This window comes from Saimiri boliviensis, chromosome 15, assembly GCF_048565385.1.
Source record: "Saimiri boliviensis isolate mSaiBol1 chromosome 15, mSaiBol1.pri, whole genome shotgun sequence".
Taxonomy (NCBI): Eukaryota; Metazoa; Chordata; class Mammalia; order Primates; family Cebidae; genus Saimiri; species Saimiri boliviensis.
The window spans coordinates 44,111,886-44,125,540 of record NC_133463.1 but is presented as its reverse complement, the minus strand read 5'-3'; the positions used below and the strand labels follow the sequence as shown (position 1 = coordinate 44,125,540).

General features: G+C 33.9%; 1 protein-coding gene across 1 annotated transcript; it reads right to left on the bottom strand.

Moving 5' to 3' along the window:
• Positions 1-3,449: 3,449 nt before the first annotated feature.
• PMP2 (peripheral myelin protein 2) lies at positions 3,450-7,361 on the bottom strand. Its single transcript, XM_003940179.4, has 4 exons — positions 7,227-7,361; positions 5,070-5,242; positions 4,760-4,861; positions 3,450-3,730 (listed from the first exon to the last, which is right to left on the bottom strand). The coding sequence occupies exons 1-4, from the start codon at positions 7,297-7,299 to the stop codon at positions 3,680-3,682; spliced, it is 399 nt and encodes a 132-aa protein (XP_003940228.1). The 5' UTR covers positions 7,300-7,361; the 3' UTR covers positions 3,450-3,679.
• Between the last annotated feature and the right edge of the window lie 6,294 nt (positions 7,362-13,655).

Genomic DNA, 13,655 nt, shown 5'->3' with positions numbered 1-13,655 from the left:
CAGGAGCTGCAAGCTAGTCCTGCCTCTAACTGTGTTTTTAACAACCGTGTTATATTCAAAAAGAATTAGAGAAGGAAAATTATATTCTGATTCTATTTTTGAATGTTACAGAACTAAGTGCTATGGTCTGAATGTTTGTATATTCCTAAATTTATATGCTAAAATCCTAACTCCCAAGTCGATGGTATTAAGAGATAGGACCTTTAGGAAGGTGATTAGGTAATGAGAGTAGAGCCCTCATGAATGGGACTAGGGTCCTTATAAAAGAAGTCAAAGAAATCTCATTTTCCCCTTCTAACAAGTGAGGATGAAGCCAGAACATGCCATCTATGGACCAGGAAACCAGTCCTCAGTAGACACTGAATCTGCCACACCTTGATCTTGGACTTCCCAGACTCCAGAACTGTGAGAAACAGATTTCTGTTGTTTATTAGCTATTCAGTTTATTTCATTTTGCTGTAACAGCAGTCCAAATTTACTAAAACATCAAGTTTGGTTTTATTTTTCCCTCTCTTATGGTTGTTTTAAAATCTTTTCCAAATCTAATAATTATACGGTTTGCTGAAATGATTATTTAGTCTTCTTTCCTATCAGTGTAGTTTGACATTTTCTGTTATAAAAATAAAAAGCACTCATAATTTTTGTATAGTAGAGAAATTATATTTATTGAGGAATACATTATATAATGTATTATTATAAATGTCCAAAAATAGCTGCACAGTTTTTAAACTCTGGAGTTGAAGCCTGGAGACAAAACAGCAATAACAACAAATAACAGCAATAAACAGAAAACCACTTAACACAGACATTTCTAGGCTGAAAAAGAGAAGAAGTTGCCAAGTTTAGGTTTTTTATTTTTTGATCATGTTTGGAAATAAATTCCAACTTACAGAAAAAGTTGCAAGAATCAGATTATTTCAAAGAAAACACATATACCCTTTCCTCAGATTACTCTGTTGTTAAATTTTGCTTCATTTGCTTTATCAATTGCTCTTTCTCTCTCTAAGTATGTGTATCAGATTACTCTATTGTTAACCTCATTTGCTTTATTGTTTTCCCTCTTTATGTATGTATGTGTGTACTATCATACACACAAATGCACATAAATATATGTTTCTGAATTTTTGAGAGAAGATTGCCTACAATATGGCCCATACCTAAAAATACTTTGTATATTTTCCAAGAATAGGGATTTTTTTTTACTTAATTAAAGGATGCTTCTTATCTGATTGACCATATATATTCCAATTTAGCAATTGAATATATATGGTCAATTGTTCTTTGGAGCATTTATTTACCTCTAATACAGGATTGAGTCTAGTATCACTTCTTATATTTAGTTGTCAGATGTTTTAGTGTAATTTAATCTGAAACATTTCTACAACTCTTCGTCTTCTAGGACATTGATACTTTTAAAGAATTCAGTGAAAACACCCTGTATTTTTTTTTTTTCTAAAAAAACACTCTTCATCGGGAGTTTGCCTGATGTTTTCTTATGATTAGATTCAGATATGGATTTCTGGTCAGAATACTCCATAAGTGATATTGTTTCCTTCTCATGTCACATTTGAAGGCACATGTTGAACATCACCCTTTATTGGTGAGGTTAATTTTGATAACCCAGTCAAGAGGTTGTCCTTTTTTTCCCATTGCATAGTCACTATTCTTTCCCCAGAAACTAACAAGCAATCTGTGAGGAGATACTTTAAGCCCAGATTAGTATCCTAATATCCTGCTTCTAATCAAAATTTTCCCCTAGCTTTAGCATTCATTGATAATTCTTGCCTGAGCCGTATTTACTGTGATGGTTGAGAAATGATGGTTTTCCACTTCCAGAACTCCTTCCACTCACATTGACCAGCTGGCCCATGACATTCTATTGTAAAGAAGAAATGTTATCATTTATCTATCTATCTATCTATCTATCTATCTATCTATCTATCATCTTCTATCTGTCATCTATTATATCAGTATGGATTCATGGATTTCTGTTTTTTCCCATTGGTTTAAAATTTATTATTTTTTTCAATTATTTTGCTCTCAAATTGGCTCAAGTTTGGCCAATGGGAGCCCCTTCAAGCTGGCTCTATGTTTTGGCAATGCACCTCAATTTTTTTTTTGAACATTACTTTTTGGCATAACAAGATATTTCAGGCTCATATTTTTTCTACCTTGCTTTTCCTTTGGAATCAGCCATTTCTCCAAGTAGCCCTGGTTCCTTTTAGTGGCAAATTATTTTAGACATGAAGATCTGAGTGTTAGGTATATTCATTTCTGCTGAGGTGTTTTTGTGTCTAAGACCTTTTGGCAGATAGAACTAGAAAATAAATGCATGTGTCTACACACACATACACACATAAATACATGTCTATTATCAAGTGCATGTATATGCAATCATAATACATATACATGTATATATACATGGTTTAGAAATTATGAATTTATATCACTTCTATTCCATTCCCACATGGTTCTTTCTTGCCTTCCCTCATTTCATATTTGTATGTTCCTTTTTCCACAGTGAACATCCTGACTCCCATCCACATCAACATGTTTTCTCATTTGCTCAATCATATAATACATCTGAAATACTTTTATTATACTTGGGCACAATGCAATGGTCCCCATTCTTGCCTGTCAAATATTACTGCACCTATGCCTATATGACTAGTTATTTATTCAAAATAAAGGGACTCCTAAGTTTACAAAAAGTCTTGTACAAAAATGTTTGTAGCAGCTTTATTCATAGCAGCCAAAAATTAGAAATAGCATTATCTTAATAATAGAATGGAAAAACTGTGCTATATTCATACCATGGAATAATACTTGGAAATAAAGAGAAACAAACTACAGCTGCATGCAGCAATATGGAGGAATCTCAGAAACATTATGCTGGGTTTTAAAAAAGCAAACAAAAAAGAATACATGACGTATAATTTCCTTTATATGAAAAGGCAAAATGAATCTATGTGATAGAAAGCAAACCACTACTTGCTTTCGGTAGGGGTGGAACAGAAGACGACACTGATTGGGAAGAAGCAGAAGGAAACGTACTAGGATTAAGAAAATGTTTTGTATCTTGATTGGGATGTAAGTTATATGGATGCATACATTTGTCACAGCGGATTGAACTCTACCCTTAATATATGTGCATTTAACTATCTATAAAATATCCTTTAATTTGCAAAAGTTGGCTGGAGTAGCGGCTATCCCTTTTAGCTGAGACTACAATTCTTTACTTCAAAATAGCCCATTTTCCTAACTTGCCTGATTTCTGATGCTCCTTCCCCATAACTCTCCTGACCCCTGTCAGCATTTGAGTTTGCTACCCTGATCAATACTTTGATTTCCTTTTCCGAACATATAACATCCTTTTTACTTTCATTTAAAGTATACAAAGTACAACATAGGTTAGAATTTTATAGTTAATTAAATGACATCATCAACTGTTCCGGTCTGGTCAATATATATGCTTTAATGTAGTAATGACATGCATGCACATTAAAAATCTTTAAATAACATTGAATTATAGATTAATTCTCAGTTTAGGTCTTTGCCTATCTGATATATAAAGACAAAAGCAAAAACAAATGTTTCAGTGTATTCAGGTTTTGCCAGTAGAAGTAATTGATTTCCATTATTAAATGATCAAAAACCACTTCAGTGAGGAAATAATTTTTCAGACCTTCTCATAGATTCTGGTGCACACCACACCCTTCATTTTACATTCCTTAAAAAAGAGAGAGGTTAATTGAATATCTCAAGTTCAAACCAGAGAACCAAAAGTTTATAATAAAAATAGAAATTCAAAATAAACTCATAAGATTAATTTAGAAATAACAAAATATCAGTATGTCAGTCTCCAGTAATTTAGAATTATTAATATTCAGAATTAATTCAGAATTGAAACAGAAGAAACAATTTAAAAGTCGATTTGTTACTGTAAAGGAATTTTTGTAAGTGGCGAGTTTTTATGTATAATTCACTTGCATTTAAATCTACTAAGGCAGTGCTTTTCAAAACTGTCTACATATTTGTGTTACTTGGGGAACATTTAAACATAGTAATGGCTCTTCCTCTGCCAGGAGGTTTACATTCAATTATCTGTTTGGGGGCCCCCATATTAGTATTTACTTCCCATGTAAACCTGTTGTGCAGCAAGGGCTAAGAACTACTGTACTAAAGAAACATTTGAAAGTACATGAATCTATTTACATTCAATGTATGTGTTAATTAGTGAACATAAAGCCTTAACCCTAAAAAAAAAAATCATCGAAGGTCATCACATACAACCTTTGTCATTATTCTCATCTGCCAACAGAAGTCTCCAATGAGCTCAGCTTGCTTTATTGATATGGTTTACTCTAAGTTACTATGGCCTCTTGAATGCAAAATGGTTGGATATCTGCAAATAGTCTACAAATGAGCCTTGCAGACTGTATTTTGCTTTTAAAATTTAGACTCATTTTCTTCTGAGTCCAAACTAGTAAGATTTACCTAAACTTTCTTTAATTTTGCTACCATTTTCAGGTATTTTTATTTCTAAAATAACAAATGGGCTTTTTTATTTCAAAATCTTGGATCAATACTTGAAGAGGAGCCTGTAATAGTTTAAATATCATTTAAATGTTAACTCTTACTTTATTCTTAGTCATTTTTATTCATCTACATTCCATAGAACAAAGAGTACTTTGAAAATAGTATAATCAAGTTGTTTATATAGCATTATTTCTGTATTTAGAAGTGAAAATACTCTTACCACTACCATTTTCCCATTCACCAGCTTTCTTTTTATGGTTGTCTCTTTGCCATCCCATCTCTGCACTTGATTCAGTGATCCTCTCTCCAGGGTTATGATGCTCTGCAAAGAAAAGGTCGTGCAATTGACTTGCCTGAGATTTGTTGATCAAAGAAGTTCATTCAGTACTGAATCATTTTCATAACAGATGTCTCAGGAGGTACACCCCTTTTCGTCAGAATAGAGTCTACCCTTTTAAACACTAGCAAGAATATTCCTCTTTCTCAAGCAGCCCACTGGGCCAACTTTGAAGAGAAACATTAGAGATTACCTTGGCCTTTCTATTGTCAGCTGTGGTTTCTTCAAATTCCTGGCCTAGCTTGAAGGAGATCTCTGTATTTTTAAAGGTACTTTCAGTTCGTATAGTTATAATATCTCCTTTCTTGCTGATGATCACACTGGGTTTCGCCAAATTTCCCAGTTTTCTTGTGGCTAACCCCACACCTGAAAATTAAGATAGTGTTAGAATTATGTTGCCCAAGACGGCATACCCAAAGAGACTGTGGTGGCCACATCCTATGCTGGGTGGTGCCCCAGTTGTGTTGATAGCAGGTAGTATCACTTATTACTAGGGATCTCCTCCCATGTTTCACTCCCAATGGAAATACATGCCCAGAACCCACACATTTTAAGTTTTGTTTTTACAGAAGTAATGTCTGCAGATTTTCAAGAGTAAAAGTTTCCAGCTGAAATAATGCATGCCATCCATTTTTATTAAAACCAATCCTACTCCTCATTGAAAATTACTAATTATAGATTTGCATAAATCATTATAGAGATTTTAATTTGTACATTCAAATGCTATAGATTTTTTTAAAATGGGACTATAGCATATACATATTGTCCCGTGATATTTTCTCTCAATACTATATTATAGATGTGGAGAAGTATTCCCCTCATATTTTTGATAGACTCTCACTTCTGAAATTTTGTAGCTTCTTTATCTACCTGGTAGAAAAAAACTAACCATCTACCTTTGAGATCTATACTATTATAAATGAATAAAATAGTTTTAAAACAAAACTTCTCTTCTTCAAAAATAAAACTCTTAAGTTTATTACTATTATCACTAAGACTATAAAATACATGGAAAAGGAAAAATGTCAAATAAAAAAATATATGAAAGAAAAACTAGTTTCCCAGGATATCTCAATGCTTGGACGTACTTTTTCCAGTTAAAAAGATCCCAAACTTTTATATACTAAAGAAGAAGTTAAGCGTTATAGCCAATAAACTATACCCTATATTCTTTCTTCAAATTCCAATTAATCTTTTGTTATTTTAGGATGATGTTTTTCAAGTTAAATCATAATTTCTGGGACAGAGCCTGAGAATTTATATTTACCAAATCCCAAAATATCCTTTTGCACACTAAAATTGGAAAACAACGAAATTAGAGAATCCTTCACTGAGACTTTCTCTTATTTGGCTTCTTCCTCAGCTGTAAAGTGAAGTCTTTAAATCTAACACATCTCCCAGTATGAATTTATGCCCATAAGTTCTCATAGTGTTCCAGGCAATAATGACATTACTTTGCTTGTTTTACCTAAAACAGAACGTTTTATACAAGCTTTCTGAACAGCTAAGTAAAGCAGTAGACACTTTGGCAAGTGCAGCAACCTTAGGTCACTGGCATCACTCTTTGTTATATTTATATAGTTCTGAAGATTCCTCAAAACTCTTTATATCTATTGTGTTATACTGATGGGACATACTATAGAAATCATATCAAATAAAGTTGTTGTAACTAATAACTAGGATTTTCATCTCCATTCATTCTTCCAACTCCAGGAACGTCTGATGTTAGTGAAATTGAGTTTGAATTCACTGCCACACCTCCAGTTCTTTTTCTCTCGATAACTTCCCTAGGCTATCAACATAATATTTTAGGAAGCATTTTTGTTTTTCAAACTCTCTGTATCTACATGATTGTGTAATAAAGGACAACCTCAAGGTAGAGAGAAAAACCTGTTAGGTTAGCTCAAAATTAAAATTTTAAATTGAGGTTTTCTAGGATCCGCAATATATTCAATTCTTTATTTTATGAACAATTTAGTTGCTATAAACTTAGCTCTCAGAAAAGCCAGAAAAGAGTTTGACCATGCTTTTAAGCTTTCTTTTCTTTGGGTCTGCAACCAAAATTTTGCATGTCAAAAATAGTGCATTTCTTGGTATGAAATTGCCCTTGAAATCAGTGGGAGTTCCATGCATTTAAGTAGCTCTCTCATTTAAGTTAAAGTCTATAAAAATTACCACAAATAAAATGCAAATAAATTATCTGAATGACACAACAAGAGATTAATCCTAAAAGAGGATTGTACTGCAGGCTGTGCAAACTTCCCCAGTCTCCTGTTAAAGGTGTTAGATGAAAATGTCATGTAGTTTTCTTAAAAACAGACTTTTCAGAACAAAAAAGAGCATTTCTTACCCAGAGCTTTCATGTAATCATCAAAGTGCTCACTAGAGACAAGTTTCCAGGTGCCCAGGAATTTGTTGCTCATCGTGATGGGTGAGAGCTCAACACAGTTCTAAGTGGGATTCAGGAGATTCAGATAAGATGCTGAGGCCTCAGAAGATTCTTTTCAAGGAAGCCCAGAGCATGTGACTCTTAGAGAGACCCAATGGGGAGAGGCAGTGTCAGGACTAAGCAATGAATGGCTTTTCAATGACCAGCTGCCCACCCAATAGGATAAAAGAAAACCCCACATAATACTTCCTTTTGTCTCCGAAAAATTTATAAAATGAATGAGATTACTATTTGAACCTTCAAAAATTTTTTGATCCATCTTATATTTACAAGAAGGCTTAGGCCCTTCATGCTTTGGAAAAGACTGCATGAATTATTGTCGTGAATGCATGTGTGTGTGTTTAGGCATGTCAGTCACTCTCAATCCTGAGTCTGCACAATTAAGAATTCTTGTTGAAAGGGAAGAAAGAGAGGAAAATATCTGTAAGTATTATGATAACAGTCTCAAATATGTTGTGGGAGAGAAATGTAAGGGAGCAGTGTGAGGAAGTATTCATAGGTAAGAAGTCTTGGCATAGTTCACATATCCCAGGCAGGCAGAGTAGGCAGACAAAGAGGTCAGTCTATTGCAGCAGAGCACAGAAATTGTATTCATGTGATGAAACAAGAAGTAGCACTATAACATGTTCTTTGACCACAGTAAAGATTTTCTTCTAAAAATACTTAAAGTCTGAACTAAGCAGGTTCCTAGCAACTATAACCATGTTGTGTTTAAGTCATTTTAAATGACTCAACAATTTATAATAAGATTTTTTATAGAAAGAGTACTAATGTGGGGCCGGGCACGGTGGCTCAAGCCTGTAATCTCAGCACTTTCGGAGGCGGAGGCGGGTGGATCACGAAGTCAAGAGATCGAGACCATCCTGGTCAACATGGTGAAACCCCGTCTCTAATAAAAATACAAAAAATTAGCTGGGCATGGTGGTGCGTGCCTGTAATCCCAGCTACTCAGGAGGCTAAGGCAGGAGAATTGCCTGAATCCGGGAGGTGCAGGTTGCGGTGAGCCGAGATCGCGCCATTGCACTCCAGCCTGGGCAACAAGAGTGAAACTCCATCTCAAAAAAAAAAAAAAAAAAAAAGAAAAGAAAAGAAAAGAAAAAAAGAAAGAATTCTAATGTATATTGAGAGCTCACTACGGGCCACTTTGCTAAGTGCTTAATACAGGTGATCTCATTTAATTATATCACTAACTCCAAGAGTTAGGAACTATTATTATATTTATTATTATATTCATTTTACCAATGAGAAAAAAGGGCTTGGGATAAATTAGTAAATTGCTTCCAAAATTTGAGTAAGGAGAGGACAGTTTTGAACCCAGCATTGCCACCAGTACCCAGGTTCTAAACCATGATCTTACCCTGCTTCTATTATATATCATACATGCTACATCCACAGAGGCCCTGGCCAGAGATTACCTGATGCTGATAGCACCACGATTGTCTAGCAACACTTATGCTCGTTTCGAAAAATGAAGAGGGGTAAAAATCAGGAGATCCAGCCTACTATATTATACCAAAGTCCCAGTCTTTGACCAAGGGGAACAAATGTAAATCCACTTAGGACATAAGTGTTGCTCTTAAGAATCTCTTAATTTCTGCTATATCTTTTCCTAGCAGGTTTTTTTTTTAATTACCTTAGCATTGATTCTGATTGTGAGACAACTGATATTACCAGATTTCATACATTTAGTAAACAGGTTGGCACTGTTTATAAGAACCAAAATATGATGAATTTGCTCATTACAGTTAGAATCATTGGCTGATTCTAACTGGAACAAGGGCTGAGGAAACCCAGTCCCATAGTTCTTATGATCAGTAATTTTATTCTTCTAAACTTCTTTCTCCCCTCTTCCTCCTCTGTCTTCTCTTTCTTTTCTTTTTCATACACTCTGGAGACACAGAAAGAACAGACTTGGGAGATAACTGTCACTCATTCCTTCATTTGGTCTTACCTTTGGTCAGTGGTAAAAGCAGGCAGTTGTTTCCATGTTCAGTGTGACCTAATCTTATGATACTAGGAACATGCCGGTAAGATGATTCTAAGATTCATTGTACATTATCTCACAAACATAAATTCAGACAGTTATTCAACATATACTTCTTGAACTGTGATAGTGCTAGAGATAATATGATGAGTGAAATAGCAATAGTTCCTGCCCTTGTGAGCCTTATACTCTAGTTAGTAAGACAGAAATTAAATGAAAAATCAAGACACCTGATATCCAATTATTATTTTTTTATCATTTGCAGATGGATACTGTGAAAATGCCATTAAGAGCCCACTCACTATTACTACCTAGGAAGACACCCTATGAAATTTCTTAGGCACCATCATGAGACTAATGATCTGATTTAACTTCAGAAGTCAGCCTCTAGAGCAATGGGTACCCTTCCCAGACAGTTATTTAGCAAAAAGTGACAACGGCACTTCAGGGCTGATAACCTCCTCTTTCATGTTTCAAATAAGAGTTTTTCTCTAAGTTTAACAATGTCAAGATTAAAATTGCTTTCTTAATGCAAACCATTTCATGCAACTTTCTTGGCTACCAGTGGATATTTGGCCTTTTGGTTACTATGGTGACAATTGCATTTATGAAGCCCCAAAGGTAGTTAATAGTTTTTTCTTTTTTATCGAATGGCAATAAAGAGAGAAAAGAAGTAGTTTGTGATTCCTCCAAACAATTCAGTTAGCAACATTTGTTTGTTTTCTTTTATTAGGATCTAACACACATGGCCTCTTTTCCAAAGGCTAGTCTAAGATTTCACATCATTATTGCTAATAGAACACCTGAGGATTGGAGTTAATCACTGGGGAGTAAATAAAAGACATGATTTATGCATCTGAGTTTTTTCCTCTGGTCATGATAACATTTTAAGTCATTAAGCCCATTTTTCACTCATTTGTATTTTCTCTTAGAGAAAAGGTAACATTAACGCTTTCCAGATACAGGACATTCAAGTAGATTGTACTTCAGGTATTAGCACTAAGAGCTGTAGGAGACACTATTTAGGACTCATCCATTTGCTCCACATTGCTATGGGAGAAAAGAATCCCTTAAAAATAATTCACTTCAATACATTGTAAAAAATGTGTGTGTATGTGCCTAGCTTAATTTCATAGGAGAAAATACAAACTCAAAAATTCAGGTGATTTTCTAATCATGTGGTATCCAGGTGGACTACTTTGTGTTCTAATTTATTTATTTGATTATGTCTTACAATTTTTTAAAACAATTAAGATGGTATGATGGCTTGAAAAAGTAATTTACATATGAACTTTTTACATACATGTATTTAAACTAAGTAAAGTTAAATCAGATAATTAAATTCATATTTAAACAGTTTTTTTTAAATTCATGTCAATCCATTTCTTATTTCCTCAAATAACTGAAAACTAGAATTTTTTTTAGTTAAATTCCAGCTTATAACATGTTCATAACAGGAGACAAACTGTAAAAATGTAATCTCTTAAATATCACACTTATTCAGAGCAATATTAGCTGCTGTAATACACTCCAGGATTTCAGTGGCTTATCTTGGAAGTTTATTTCTTGCTTGACATCCAGTACAGTATAAGGTCTCCTGGTCTATAGGTAGCTGTTCTCCATGAGGTGACTCAGAGGCCTTGGATTCATTCATCTTGTGCCTACACCATGCTCTCAGGCTTCAAAGTCCTCTTCTCCAAGCAGGCAGGCACAGATTTCCTTGACCCAGAAGTGGCACGTATCATTTCTATTTAGTTTCTAATGCAAAATTGTCATAAGGCCCCATGGAGACAGGGGAGGGACTGGGCAATTCAGTGCCTGGCTGGCAGACTCTTTCTAGCAACAATGCTATACCATGGAAGCGTAACCCCAGGATTCTACTGGGTAATTAACCATCTCTGTCACAGTGGCGTTCAAATTGTGGTACATTGTGTTCTGACATTATTTCTTAACTTAAGAAGACAGAATGTGATAGTGAATTTGGAAGTAAGTTCTCATTTAGCTTTATCACTTACTATAATACGTAGATTTCATTTGGGTTGAAGTTTTATTATCTGTAAAATATTGATTGTTTTGAGGATCAAGAAAGATAACTTTTGGGAAATTGTTTTATAACTTATGTATTGAAACTTATTATTTTTAATAAGCATCTACTCATATTCAAACTCTGTTTTACAACGTAAACTAGAATCCATATTCCCTGCTCATTTTGCTCAATGAGTTGCTCTAAGCTTTCTTCTGCTGAGACCCTCTTGATCTCTTTTTCTGCTCACTGTTTTAATGCACATACTTGACAATTACATTGTTCCCACTCTTTGCATTCTAATTTCCTTATAATCTCAGAAGGGGATCTAGGAAAGATGAGAAGACCTGAGGAATTTTCTGTGTCCTTTTTATAAGGTTTCATTTATCCTCAACACAACCCTGAGAAGTAGGTAAGTCTCCATTTTGCAAAGGAGAAAATTTAAGTGATTAGGCAGCTCATACATGGTCACGTAGCTGCCAGTGGCAAAGGCAGTATTCCAGTCCAGGTCTCACTGGTCCTCCAACCTCATTCCATTTCACCGCGTGCATCTGTGGGACAACAGGTGAGTTCCATTCTATCAGTGGGGCTGGTAGTTAGATGGTCAATTCCCACCTTCCTGGAAAAGGGACACAAGGGCCTGGATACCAAACTCCAAAATGAAAAGATTATATTGTTGCCCTAAATGTTCAGGAGAGAAATAACAAGAGCATATGTTTTGAGACTAGATTATGTCCTGATGTTTCATCTACTTTTGGTTACTATCTTTGAAATAGTTCATTGTCTTTTCATAGCCAGTGAAAGAAAGCATGTCCATTATGTTTATTGCATTTTTGTGCAAAAGGTATGAAAATTAAATACTACTAAAAATGTTTAAAACAAATTAATTTTAATTTTAATAATTATAATGATTTAGAATTATTATAAATATATATTACATTATTAATATATATTAATAATAAATAACATAATATATAAATAACAATATATTTATTATATTAGTATATAATACACATAATATAATTAATATAATAATGATGGTTTCTATAGTATATATTATTAGCATAATCATTTAAATTTTGAATTAATTTAATTTTTTTTAGTTAATTAATTTTAATTATTATTCAGTGATTTATTAATAGTGTTGGATAGCAAAGAAAATCTGGTGAACTATTTGTTATTCATATATTAATGATGACATCAGTATGATTGATCTTTGGATAATTAATACTTTCCCACAAACTTCAGTGTGGATTTTACATACAATGATATAAATGTTCAGAATAAAATATGTTTTATATATAAAATAAATATATAATATATAAAATAAAATATATAAAATAAATTTTATTCTGAATATTTATATGTGAGAATAAACACTTCTCTCACTTATTTTATTTTAAACCTGCTTAGAAAGTGAACAAATAATGGCTTTACATTGATTAACTCACTATAATGAAAAGCCCCTCTCTTATCTTTCTTCTATAATAATACTAATACAACATAACAAATATCATGTTATCATTTACTTAGAAATAGATGATGATTTTTGAAGACAAGTCGGATATACCAAGGGACTGATTATGTGAAAGTTCTTACTAAAAATCAACGATTCTAAGTATACCTTTTAATATATTTTTAAGAGAAAATTTTCACACAATTTGACTGAAATTAAAAGGATTCAGATGGGTGTGGTGGCTCGCACCTGTAATCCAAGCACTTTGGAGGCCAAGGCAGGTGGATCACCTGAGGTCGGGAGTTCAAAACCAGCCTGACCAACCTGGTGAAACCCCATCTTAAGAAAAAAAAAAAAAAGATTCATGTTTCAAGATGACTCTGCTACATGAAATATAAGAGGGAATTTGTGAACACCCTACCTAACTCTAATGTTTTCTAGTCCCTAAGACAGCATCATATGCACAGTGATCACAGAGGAAGAACTTGTTGGAAGAATGAATGAATTATTTCCTCAGGAGTAGTATCTTTGGTTCCAACCACTAAAACACTCAACATGGGGATTTTGTTTCTCATTCAGCCTCATTGTACTTTGAGCTGTGACATATATGAAAAGAGAAATGTCTTAAAAATTAGGAACAGCGTTATTCTTTTCTTAATCACGCCTGTGTAAAGTCAAAGATTTAAGTGAGTAGGTGCTTAGTGCTTTTTAGTGTACTTTCTTCTAAATTATGGTTGTGGAAAACTCTCTGGCCCCACTCTGAGATGTCACTAAAGCAGCTGTCATTTCCAGCTCCCTTGCAGAGGCTGATCAAGGAGGCATTGGTCTGTGTTCCCCTTTGTGCAAGACATCACTTCAGAGGCTGAA

Bases quoted from the DNA above. Each gene is read 5' to 3' on its own strand.
- PMP2 (XM_003940179.4), bottom strand. From the start codon at position 7,299: ATGAGCAACAAATTCCTGGGCACCTGGAAACTTGTCTCTAGTGAGCAC. The intron at 5,243-7,226 runs GTAAGAAATGCT...CTTAATTTTCAG, and splicing joins TGATTACATGAAAGCTCTGG to GTGTGGGGTTAGCCACAAGA. The intron at 3,731-4,759 runs GTAAGAGTATTT...CTCTTTTTTAAG, and splicing joins TGAATGGGAAAATGGTAGTG to GAATGTAAAATGAAGGGTGT.